At 36.9% G+C, this 13,590-nt stretch overlaps 1 protein-coding gene across 3 annotated transcripts in view; it reads left to right on the top strand.

Annotated features, from left to right (window-relative positions):
* Positions 1–13,590, top strand: part of CNTLN (centlein) — a 369,548-nt gene that overhangs the window by 130,924 nt on the left and 225,034 nt on the right. For 2 of the 3 annotated variants that reach the window (XM_025360690.1, XM_025360689.1), the window contains exon 6: positions 300–433. In XM_025360690.1, coding sequence (XP_025216475.1) covers positions 300–433 — 134 coding nt within the window. Of the gene's footprint in view, positions 1–299; positions 438–13,590 lie in introns of all 3 variants that reach the window. The other variant, XM_025360691.1, reaches the window with a different exon arrangement.

Genomic DNA, 13,590 nt, shown 5'->3' with positions numbered 1-13,590 from the left:
CTATATTACTTTATTGTACAATAATTTAATAACTAAATGTTTTATACATATCTTCTAGTTTATTTACTTCACATTCTTAACTTTTATACCAAGAGGCCATGACATTTTTAAGTTTCTGAAGAAAAATCCGTGACTGGTATAAAAGTTATTGTTTGTGTTAAAATTATTTTAAGTAAGTGAAAAAAGTTAAAACAGTATTAGTTTTTCTCTGTCATTTTGTAGAATAGTTAAATATAACATGTTTTGTTACATTTAGTATTTATTATGTTTGATTATTGATATAAGCACTCTAATTTTAGGCCTTTGAAGACAATTTAATTGAAGCAAGGAAAGAAGTTGAAGTATCACAGAGTAAATATAATGCTCTATCATTACAGTTGAGTAATAAACAGACTGAACTTATCCAGAAGGATATGGATATTACCCTGGTCAGGCAAGTATATTCAATTTTTAATTTAACATTATAGAAATGTCATTAGTCATTCAGAATGATAGCATTTATACTTATTACTAACACTGTAAAATAATAACTATGTTTTCTATGGTTATATATGTTTGTGCATTGAGAATCTGGAGTTATTTACACTAAATTGAAAAATTGCCTGGGAGAATGAGTGGGTATACAGGATTGGACAAGCATGGTCAAGGGGTACCCTAGTTTCAGTTTTTAACAAGGACATTGTAATGCTTTCATACATTGTTTTCTTCTAACATTTCTAGCTATGTGTTACATGATACTCATATTGTTACAGTGAACAATAATAACTGAGAAACAAATTTTGACTTTTAATTTTATTATGTTCTATATAGTTTCAGTTTGTAAAGCAGTCTTTCTATATCAACATAATTGATTTTATAATACTTTTCATAAAGTTGGATTACTTGAAAAAGTAAGCACGATACACTTGTGTTTCTAAGTGTTTTTTAAAGATGTTAAAACTATTAATTTACTGTATAATTACCTTTTTCAGAAAATAGTATGAGAGAGAATAAATTAAGACAGAACTTTTCCTTGGTTCATAGATCAATATCTGTCTGTCTGTCCACACGCATGAATGGACATGCATGCATATTTGTACGTATGTGTTTATTTATTTTGGTAGCACCAGAGCATGGGATCGAAGGTATGCTTCTAGAGGTATATAATAGACTTTGAATATATAATTTATTTTAATTTAAAACTAAGTGATATATAAATGATGGATACATCTCTGCCATTTTGGTACACATTGGGTGGAGTTCTTTGGTAAAACTTATCTGGGAATTTTCCTTCATGATAGTGGGCATTGGTAAGGGGGTCAAGTTAGTGCTGTTTATCAGGTAGTTTTTATGGTTCCATTGGGTAAAATACAGTTTTGTAAATTTGTGCCATTGTGAATTTAGTTTGGATGAGAAACTGTTTACCATTATTGAAGCCAGTAAAATTAAAATGAATTAGAACATTAACAGATTCCTTGTATCACATTTAAAAACTTTTTCATCATAAGGGTGAGGAAAAGTATAAACTTCATAGATGACAAACTGGTTGACATATCAGCTCATATTGTAATTATTTTTAAAACAATAGTGAAGTCAGAAAAGTAATTCTAAATAGGAATAGAACCTTAGATTTGGATGAAATTTAAAAATTTTTATTTATTCATATCCTCTTCCCAATAAGATAGCATACATAGCATTAAGTCTTTCCTTGAAACTTAGTTTAAAAGTTTCTCATGCTTTTCAATACTGCTGTTTTCATTTTATATTGTTTAAATTTTTGAACATTGTTTTACATGTACTTAGTTGGAATTTGCCTTTTTATAATTCCCACCCATTTATTATAGTTTTATTATCTGGAGAATCTCAGAAACAATCTACTCCCTATTCTATAACATAACTCAGTGGTCTTAGACAGTTCTCAGTGACAAAACTTTTTCACTAATTGATCAACTACTCCTATTTCTTACATAAACTCTTCATGTACATGTTTCACAGATGTTATCATATTTTGGATTACCTTTCTGACTGTTTTCCATATTGTCAATCTTCTTCTTAAAATATAACATCTAGAACTGCATAAGATATTTCAACAAAGACCTTTCCATTTTAGAGTATGATGGTGCTAGGCTATTACAACAAATATGGTGTTCATTCTAGGATATAGTGCAGTGTTAAGGACATGGGATATAACAACTATGTTTTCTTCTACATTTTGCATGAGTTTGTATATTTAAATTTAGTGTATTGCAAGAGCTGTAAGTTATTACAAATAAAGCAAGAATATCCTCACATGCACTTTTTCTTATACAATAGTAAAAGAATAATAGCTAGTGGGCCATGTGTAATTGTAAGAGTTTGATTATAAGGACTCAGAGAGGCATATGGCCTATGTGAATTAATGTAGGAACAAAAAAACCAAATACTTCATGTTCTCACTTATAAGTGGGAGCTAAACACTGAGCACCCATCGACATAAACTTAGGAGCAGTAGACACTGTGGACTACTAGACGGTGAAGGGAGTGAGGGTGCATGGGTGGAAAATCTACCTGTTGGGTACTATATTTACCACCTGGGTAACAGGATCCATACCCAAACTTCAGCATCAAGCAATAGAGCCAAGTAATAGTACCACACATGTACCCCCTGTATCTAAAATAAAAGCTGAAATTTTGAAAAAAAGGATTCACAGAGGAGAAGAATAATAGCACAGAGTTGGTAGTTTGGAGCAGTGTACTTTGTCTTGAATCCTCATTTTAAGTTAGTAGTTGAGATGTCTACAATGTGTCTCCTGAGTTATCTTGTATGAGGATTACTGTTGGATATACTGCGTGTCTTACTTCTTTCATCATTATTTCATTGGGAGAGGGTGGTTATGATATACCAGTCCCAGTTTATTGAATCTATGTTGTAATCAAGACATATAAAGCCATAATTGTGGAAAAAGTGGTCTAGGCACTTTCTTATTTGGATACACTTTTCCACACTGTTAAATGATAGAGCTACTGTTTCTGTATGGAGTCCCTTGTTTGAAGTTCATAGTCATTTATATTTTATTGAATATTTGATCCATGTCACCCATTGTGCTAAAGGATATTTTTGTGAACTCTACCTCAAATGATTTTTGCCTAGGTTACAGTATAAATAAGTATATACAGTCATTCCTTGGTATCTGTGGGGGATTGGTTTTAGGCCTCAATATGGATGCCAAAATGTATAGATGCTCAAGCCCCTTACATAAAACGGCAATGTTTGCACATAACTTATGTGCATCCTCCTGTATACTTCAAATCTTTAGATTACTTCTATTAATAATATCAAATACAGTGTAAATCCTATGTAAATAGTTGTTATACTGTATTTTTTGTTTGTATTATTTTGTTGTTATATTTTAAAAATTATTGTTTTTGATCTATTGTTGGCTGAATTTGTGGAAGCAGAAACCACAGATATGGAAGTCCAACTCTATGCATATATAATGATGTACATGTCTGTAATCTGTATAGAGCATATGGATATATTTACCTAGCTATGGCATAAAAAAGGATAACCGATTAAATTGCCTAACCAAAACTTTTGCCTGAAGAGGTAATGGTTCTACAATTGAGGTGAGAATTTTTGTTAGAAATTGAGTCAAGACAGTGCAGTCATAATTTTGGTTCAGAAAATCTTCAGACAGAATCCTGAAATTGGATTAATACATCTGGATTGCTGGTTTTCTCAGATGCTTAGCAGAAGCAAGTGAGTTTTCTTTGGAGAATGATAAAATAATCTGGACTTAAATTATATCTAAAGTTTTACAAAGTAAGGTCTAGCACATAGTCAGAAATAACAAGTATGTAGTAAGGAAAGAAGAATAAAAAGATACAAGACCTAGAAATGAAAGCAGAAATCCTAGTTATTTGCTAAAACATGATTAATTCACGTAGATAACCCAAAATAATTTATATATAGTTTAATAAGTTTATCATGCTTGGTGGATACATGGTCAGTATATAAAACTTAATTGCATTTTTATACCAGCAAAACATATTAGGAAATAAACTTAAGAAGAATTTACAATATTACTGGAGGTATGAAAAGCAAATCTAATGAAAAATGTGTGTTACCTCTATTCAGAGAATTCTACAAACATTGAGAAAAATAAAAGATCTAATATGTTCAGGGAAATAACAAAGTTCATGGTTTGGAAGACTCACTATGATAAAGATACCAGTTCTCTCTGAATAGATAATAGATTCAGAAAATACTGACCATGGATTATCAACAACCACCATTACCACCCTTAGCCAGAAGGGACAAGAATTAGTATCCTGTGACAGAAGCTGCCCAATAAGAGCAATAACCTTAGACGGAGGAACACAGGCACTATCAAACTGTGGCTCAGCAGAGAGTGAGCTGGGTAAATAAATATCCGGACCTCTTTCTCCTTTACCCTGGAATCACCAGCTAGTGCCTTCAACTGATGAAATTCAGTCAGAGTCAGAAAACAAGGAGCAGTATAATCTAGTCTTTAGAGAGATTGGTCTCTTAGGCTAAACAGAGTAGAGATGATGAAGATTGGCCCATTCTCAGTTACTACTCTTCTTCAGAGCTTTTCTGGCCATTATTCCCTGTTAGTCTTTGCACATAAACTTTAGAGTAAACTTGCTTATTTTTTCTTGGTATATTATTAGCACATAAAATTTACAATAATCTAAGGAGAATTGACATCTTTATGGTGTTCAGTCTTCTTGTCCCAGAGTGTGGTGTGTCATTTCATTTGTTTCAGTCTACCTCTGTGTCTTTCCTCATACAGGTTTTGAACATTTCTCATTAAATTTATTCCTAGCTCTTTCTTGTTTCTTGTTACTATTTTAAATGTAATTTTTCCTTCCCATATAGTTTTCAAATGATTTTTCTTTTATTGCATATAGTTTTACTGTGCAGTTGTTTTGGTGGATAAAAATTAGTTGTTTTATTTTTACTATGAATTGTGCTATAGTTATTTTGGTACAAATGATAAACGTGAATTATATAAAAATAAATACATGCAGTACAGAAAAGTATAAGGAAGGTAAAAGAAAAAAAATTACACTAAAAATGTATCCCTAGAGAAATAATAGCCATAAAATTTTGTGATCATTGTTCTAGATTTTTCTCAGTCCCTATTTATAAATTGAAGATTGAGTAGACAGACATTTTTAAATAAAAGGGACTATATTGCACATGCTCTTTTGGTAACTAATAATTTTAGTTTTTTTTTTCATATAATGAAACAATAAGGCTCTCTGTGAACTTGAGGAGATTATTACATCTTAGATAATTAGTTTTTCTCTATAAGGAACACTATCTTTCTAAAACTAAGAACAAACTGATATGAAAAACCTTGGAGATTCATGATTTTTTTTTAAACTACATTTCATCTCTAGTTGATTTTGGCACTCTGCTCTACATACTCTGGAAATGAGCACATAAATTCAACCATTTTGACTCCCTCCAATTTGTATCTTAAGAATTATAGCATTTATCTCCTCTTGTATAACCACAGTGAACACAGATGTTTAGGCATAATTCTATATAGTACTTCAGTGTTCATCACTAAACTTTTTACCCTTGATTTGTTCATTCAATACTGTTTGTTTTGATTCATCTCATGGGCCCGTTTTTACCAGGGCTTTCCCTATTGCTACCATATGCTTTCTGCCCCTGTTGGCATCCAATTTAGTCATGTGACTTATTTTGGCCAGTGAAATGAGAGTCTTTGCAAATGCTTTAAAGGAGCCATTGTTTGATTTGCCTTTGCTTTTCACCTTTTTCCAGGAGAATAGCCTATTTCCACTACAGTCTGATGCTCCAGTTTGGGTCTTAGAATAGAGAAAAGCAAATGTAATGTGAACGAGCCATAGATCTTTGTTTTTGGAAGGTATCAGGTTTTTTTTTTTTTTTTTTTTTTTATTGCAGAATATGTAGAGAAGCTCTTCAAAACCCTCTGTTAGTGTTTCCTATCAAACCTGCTCTTTAAAGGGATATTCCTAATTTAATCACATGGCCTACTTACAGCATCACTGATATGGTTTGAATATTTGTCCCATCCAAAGTTAATGTTCAAATTTAATCCTCAGTGTGGCAGAATTCGGACATTGGGACTTTAAGAGGCCATTGGGTCATGAGGGCTCTGCCCTCATGAATGAATTAATCCATTCTCATGAATGAATTAATCCACTTAGGTATTAATGGGTTATTATGGGAATGCTACTGTTGGCCTTATAAGAGGAAGAGAGACCTGAGTTAGTATGCTCAGCCTCTTCGCCATATGATGTCTGGCACTGCCTCAGGACTCTGCATAGAGTCCCCACGAGGAAGAAGGCCCTCAGCAGATGGAACCCTTCAACCTTGGACTTCTGTAAGAATAACTGTAAGAAATAAATTCATTTTTCTTTGTAAATTATCCAGTTTTAGGGATTCTGTTGTAACTAACAACAATGGACTAAAACAATCACTGGTAAATGAAAGATTGTTAGGTTTATATTTCAGCAGTACAATAATATTCTACACAACTTAATATCCTTCATGAGATGGGAAGAAGTATTGTTGGTTCTCAGCATCTTCTCTTTCAGCTAACCTAGATTTTCCTTAATCCTCTTTCATCTGTATCTAGAGGAGCTTCTCAAGTTTGAAGGTAACAATTTTATGTTTCATAACTTTGATTTTGCTTGTAACTACTCTCATTATGGATTTAAAGCTGTGATGGCATTTTGTTTTCTTTGTATCAATTCTTTTTTATCTTTTTCATTTCATTCATTCAACAACTGTTTTCACAGAGCCTGAGTCAGGGATTACATACTGATTACTTGGGAGATTCACTTCCAGTACAGAGTGGGCAAAAGAACAAGAATCTGAGGCAGGGAAGGATAAAAAGTAATTTGAGGTAATGCATTGTTGTTCTGGCCATTGCTTCATCATAAACCATGAAGACATCAGGTCACTGACTTAGCCACTCAAGAACTGAGAAACCATGCCATAGAGCAAGCCATCAGATGGAAGAAGATAATTTATCTCTCTGGTTTCCTTTTGTGTTTTGTCTTCCGGTTTGTTGCTCATACTACCCCTGTATAGTAGCATTGTTTATCCCAGTCTGGAAATGGTAAACGGAGAAAAAGACTGTAGGCGTGCAGCTCATTATCCTCCCGTGATGGAGTCATATGAACTGTATATATTTGGTAGGCTGATGTATCTATTAGTAGGCTGAGGCAGAAAAATGGACTCAAAATTCTAGTAGCTAGCTGAGGTTGAATCTCAAAAGATGTATGTGTCCCATACAACAACAAATACTTAATAAGAGACAGGAACTGTCCTAGGTGCTCTGTTTATAGCAGTGAACAAGAAAGTTCCTGCCCTCACAGAGATGTCCTTACATCTTGGCTTTCTATTGGTATTTCACAGGGGAATGATGGCTTACTTTTTGTACTTCTTCACTCTTCTTCTAAGTTCTTATGTTACTCCTACTGAGAAGTATACTCTTCCTCTGAGTATGCACAATTACATTTCATTTTTCTTAATTTTATTCCCCCTATCCCTTTAGATGTCCTATTTTTCTTTTTTTAAAAAATTTAATTTTGTTTCAAGTTCTAGGATACATGTGCAGGTTTGTTACATAGTAAATATGTGCCATGGTGGTTTGCAGCACCTATCAATCTTATCACCTAGGTATTAAGCCCCACATATGTTAGCTGTTTATCCTGATGCTCTCCCTCCCCACACACACCACCCTCCCCACTGACAGGCCCCAGTGTGTATTTTTCCTCTATCTATATCCATGTGTTCTCATTGTTCAGCTCCCACTACATGCAGTGTTTAGATTTGTGTTCCTGCGTTAGTTTGCTTGCGATAATGGCTTCCAGCTCCATCTGTGTCCGTGCAAAGGACATGATCTCCTTGCTTTTTATGGCTGCATCATATTCCATGTTGTATATTTACCACATTTTCTCTATCCAGTCTGTCTTTGATGGCATTTGGGTTGATTCAATGTCTTTGCTATTGTGAATAGTGCTGCAATGAACATAACACGTGTATGTATCTTTATAATAGAATGATTTATATTCTTTTTGGTATATACCCAGTAATGGGATTGCTGGGTCAAATGGTGTTTCTGGTTCTAGGTCTTTGAGGAATCGCCGCACTGTCTTCCACAATGGTTGCACTAATATACATTCCCACCAGCAGTGTAAAAGCATTCCTGTTTCTCCACAGCCTCGCTAGAATCTGTTGTTCCTTGACCTTTTTTTTTTTTTTTTTGGAGACGGAGTCTCGCTCTATCACCAGGCTGGAGTGCAGTGGAGCGATCTCGGCTCACTGCAACTTATGCCTCCCCAGTTCAAGCAATTCATATGTCTCAGTCTCCTGAGTAGCTGGGACTACAGGTGTGTGCCACCATGCCCAGCTAGTTTTTGTATTTTTAGTAGAGATGGGGTTTCACTATGTTGGCCAGGATGGTCTCGATCTCTTGACTTTGTGATCCACCTACCTTGGCCTCCTGAAGTACTGGGATTACAGGAGTGAGACACCGTGCCTGGCTGACTTCTTAATAATATCCATTCTGACTGGTGTGTGATGGTATCTTATTGTGGTTTTGATTTGCATTTCTCTAATGATCAGTGATGTTGAGCTTTTTTTCATGTTTGTTGGCATCATAAATGTCTTCTTTCGAGAAGTGTCTATTCATGTCCTTTGCCCACTTTTTAATGGGGTTGTTTGTTTTTTTCTGGTAAATTTGTTTAAGTTCCTTGTAGATTCTGGATATTAGCCCTTTGTCAGATGGATGGTTTGCAAAAATTTTCTCCCATTATGTAGGTTGCCTGTTCACTTGATGCTAGTTTCTTTTGCTGTGCAGAAGCTCTTTAGTTTAGTTAGATAGCATTTGTCCATTTTTGCTTTTGTTACAATTGCTTTTGATGTTTTTGTCATGAAATCTTTGCCTGTGCCTATATCCTGAATGGTTGGATGAGATTTCCTTCTAGGATTTTTATACTTTTGGGTTTTCCATTTAATGAGTCTTTAACCTATCTTGAATTAATTTTTGTATAAGGTGTAAGGATGGGGTCCAGTTTCAGTTTTCTGCTTATGGCTAGCCAGCTTTCCCAGCAGCATTTATTAAATAGGGGATCCTTTTCCCATTGCTTGTTTTTGTCAGGTTTGTCAAAGATCAGATGGTTGTAGATTTGCGGTCTTATTTCTGAGATCTCTATTCTGTTCTTTTGGTCCATGTGTCTATTTTTGTACCAGTACCATGTTGTTTTGCTTACTGTTGCCCTGTAGTATCGTTTGAAGTTGGGTAGTGTGATGCTGCTGGCTTTGTTCTTTTTGCTTAGGATTGTCTTGGCTATACGGGCTCTTTTTTGGTTCCATATGAATTTTAATGTAGTTTTTTCTAAACCTGTGAAGAATGTTAATGGTAGTTTAATGGGAATAGCATTGAATCTATAAATTACTTTGGGCAGTATGGCCATTTTCATGATATCGATTCTTTCTATCCATGATGGAATGTTTTTTCATTTGTTTTTGCCCTCTCTTATTTCCTTGAGCAGTGGTTTGTAGTTCTCCTTGAAGAGGTCCTTCACTCCTTCACTTCCCTTGTTAGCTGTATTCCTAGGCATTTTATTCTTTTTGTAGCATTTGTGAATGGGAGTTCATTCATGATTGGGCTTTCTGCTTGTCTATTGTTGGTGTTTGGGAATGGTTGTGATTTTTGCAATTCATTTTGTATCCTGAGACTTTGCTGAAGTTGCATATCAATTTAGAAAACTTTTGGGCTGTCACAATGGAGTTTTCTAGATATAGAATCATGTCATCTGCAAACAGAGACAGTTTGACTTCCTCTCTTCCCGTTTGAATACCTTTTGTTTCTTTGTCTTGCCTGACTGCCGTGGCCAGAACTTCCAATACTATGTTCAATAGAAGTGGTGAGAGAGGGCATCCTTGTCTTGTGCCAGTTTTCAAGGGAAATGCTTCCAGCTTTTGCCCATTCAGTATGATATTGGCTGTGGGTTTGTCATAAATGGCTCTTATTATTTTTAGGTATGTTCAGTCAATACCTAGTTTATTGAGAGTTTTTAACATGAAGGGATGTTGAATTTTATCGAAGGCCTTTTCTGTGTCTGTTGAGATAATCATGTGTTTTTTTGTCTTTAGTTCTGTTTATGTGATGAATTAGATTTATTGATTTGTGTATGTTGAACCAGCCTTGCATTCTGGGGATGAAGCTGACTTGATCGTAGTGGATAAACTTTATGAATGTGCTGCTGTATTCAGTTTGCCAGTATTTTATTGAGGATTTTGTTTGTTTGTTTGTTTGTTTGAGACAGAGTTTTGCTCTTGTTGCCCAGGATGGAGTGCAATGGCATGACCTTGGTTCACTGCAACCTCCACCTCCCAGTTATTAAATTTCCGTCTTAACACTGCTGTAGCTGCATCCCAGAGACTCTGTGTGTTGTCTCTTTGTTCTCATTGGTTTCAAAGAACTTCTTGATTTCTGCCTTAATTTCATTATTTACCCAGGAGTCATTCAGGAGCAGGTTGTTCAATTTCCATGTAGTTTTGTGTTTTGAGTGGGTTTCTTTATCTTGAGTTATAATTTGATTGTGCTGTTTTCTGAGAGCCTGTTATGATTTCAGTTCTTTTGTATTTGCTGAGGAGTGTTTTACTTACAAGTACGTGATCGATTTTACAGTAAGTGCTGTGTGTCGCCAAGAAGAATATATATTCTGTTGTTTTTGGGTAGAGAGTTCTGTAGATATTTATCAGGTCCACTTGATCCAGAGCTGAGTTCACGTCCCAAGTATCCTTATTAATTTCATCTTGATGATCTGTCTAATAATGACAGTGGGGTGATAAGTCTCCCACTCTTATTGTGTGGGAGTCTAAGTGTCTTTGTAGGTCTCTAAGAGCTTGTTTTATAAATCTGGGTGCTCCTGTATTAGGTGCATATATATTTAGGATAGTTAGCTCTTCTCATTGAATTGAACCCTTTACCATTACGTAATGCCCCCTTTGTCTTTTCTGATCTCTGTTGGTTTAAACTCTATTTTGTCAGAAACTAGGATTGCAGATCTTGCTTTTTTCTGCTTTCCATTTGCTTGGTATATTTTCCTCCATTCCTTTATTTTGAGCCTATGTGTGTCTTTGCATGTGAGATGGGTCTCTTAAATCCAGCACACTGATGTGTCTTGACTCTATCCAGCTTGCCATTCTGTGTCTTTTAATTGGGGGCATTTAGCCCATTTACATTTAAGGTTAATATTGTTATCTGTGAATTTGATCCTGTTATGATGGTAGCTGGTTATTTATCAGACTTAGTGATGTAGTTGCTTTTTAGTGTCATTGGTCTTTGTACTTCAGTGTGTTTTTGCAGTGGCTAGTAGTGGTTTTTCCTTTTGATATTTAGTGCTTCCTTCAGGAGCTCTTGTAAGGTAGGCCTGGTGGTGACTAATTCCCTCAGCAGTTGCTTGTCTGAAAAGGATTTTATTTTTCCTTAGCTTATGAAGCTTAGTTTGGCTGGATATGAAATTCTGGGTTGGAAATCCTTTTCTTTAAGAATGTTGAATATTGGCCCCCAATCTCTTCTCACGTGTAGGGTTTCTGCTGAGAAGTTTGCTGTTAGTCTAATGGGTTTCCCTTTGTAGGTGACCTCACCTTTCTCTCTGGCTGCTGTTAACATTTTTTTCCCTTCATTTTGACCTTGGTGAATTTGATGATTATGTGTCTTAGGGCTGATCATCTCATGGAGTATCTTACTGGGGTTCTTTGGATTTCGTGAATTTGAATGTTTGCCTGTCAGGTTAGGGAAGTTCTCCTAGATGATATCGTGAAGTATGTTTTCCACCTTGGTTCTATTCTCCCCATCTCTTTCAGGTAGCCCAGTCAGTTATAGGTTCGGTATTTCTACATAATCCTAAAGTTCATGGAGGTTTTGTTTGTTTCTTTTCATTCTTTTTTCTCTCATCTTGTCTGCCTGTCTTATTTCAGCAAGATAGTCTTTAAGTTCTGAAATTCTTTCCTCTGCTTGGTCAGCTTGGCTGTTGATACTTGTTGCATTGTGATGTTCTCAGGTTGTGTTTTTCAACTCCGTTAGGTTATTTATGTTCTTTTCAAACTGATTTTTCTGGTTAACAGCTCCTGTAGTGTTTTATCATGGTTCTTAGCTTCTTTGTATTGGGTTAGAACATGCTCCTTTAGCTCTCTAAGTTCATTAGTACCCACCTTCTGAGGCCTACTTGTGTCAGTTCATCCATCTCTGCCTCTGCCCAGTTCTGTGCATTTCCTGGAGAGGTATTATGATCATATGGAGAAGAGGCATTTTGACTTTTTGAGTTTTCATTGTTTTTTCATTGATTCTTCCTCATCTTTGTGAGTTTATCTAGCTTTGATCTTTCAGTTTGCAAGGACCTTTTTGTTGGATGCTGTTATTGTTGCTTTCTGTTTGTTTGTTTTTCTTTTAACAGTTAGGCCCCTCTTCCATAGGGCTTCTGTGGTTTGCTGAGGGTCATTCCAGAACCTATTCACTTGGATCCCTTCTGCACCTGGAGGTATCACCAGTGGAAGATGCAGAATAGCAAAGATGGCTGCCTGCTCCTTCCTCTGGCTGGGATCTTTGTCCCAGAGGGGCACCAACCTGATGCCAACAGGAATGCTCCTATATAAGGTGTCTGGCAACCCCTATTGGGGATCTCACCCAGTCTGGAGGCAGGGGATCTGGGACGTGCTTAATGAAGCATTCTGGCTGCCCCTTGGCAGAGCAGGTGTGCTGTGCTGTGGGGAATCCCACTCATCTGGACTGCCCGGATTCCTCAGAGCTAGCAGGGGGAAAGTCTAAGTCTGGTAATCTGTGAAGACTGTGGCCACCTCTCCCACTAGAGGCTCAGTCCCAGGGACATCAGAGTTCTGTCCCTAAACCCCTGGCTGCAGTTGCCAAAATTCCTGCAGGAAGGCCCCACCCAGTGAGGAGGGATGGGTAGGGTTCCGCCTGAAGAGGCAGTCTGGCCATGATCTGCCATAGCCATAGCCACTGTGTGTGCTGTGGGGAATTCCGTCTGGGTCCAAACCATCTAGTCTTCCTGGCACTGGCAGGGGAAGATTGGCAGACTGGAGCTGCAGTGATGGCTGTCACCCCTTGCCCCTGCTCCCCAGGAACTCAGGCATCTTAGGCAGCAGGCAGCCGCAGTGATGATCCACTAGGAAGTTGGTAGCTGTAGGTAGTCACCAACCCATTGGCTGCTGAGAGGCCACCAAGAGGCTGCCGAGAATCTGGACAGCTCTGCACTTGGGACCCAAGGCCCTGGTGGCATGGGCTCATGAGGGGGATCTTCTGATCTGTGGGTAGCACAGATCCATGGAAAACATGTGGTTTCCCAGGCAGAGTAGCTCCATCACTCACCATTTCCCTTGGCTGGTGGTAGGAGCTCCCCTTACCCTGTGTGGCTCTCAGGTGGGCCGTTGCACCACCCTGCTTTTCCTTGCTCTCTGTGGGTTGTGCCAGCTGCCTAGTCAGTCCCAATGAGGGAACTTGGATACCTCAGTTGCCAGTGCAGGATTCACTCATTGTTTTTGTTCTTTTTGGTGAGGGGCCTTCGACCACA

This window comes from Theropithecus gelada, chromosome 15 (assembly GCF_003255815.1).
Source record: "Theropithecus gelada isolate Dixy chromosome 15, Tgel_1.0, whole genome shotgun sequence".
Lineage (NCBI taxonomy): Eukaryota > Metazoa > Chordata > Mammalia > Primates > Cercopithecidae > Theropithecus > Theropithecus gelada.
The sequence above is the reverse complement of the archived record's forward strand: the minus strand, read 5'-3'. Positions and strand labels throughout refer to the sequence as shown.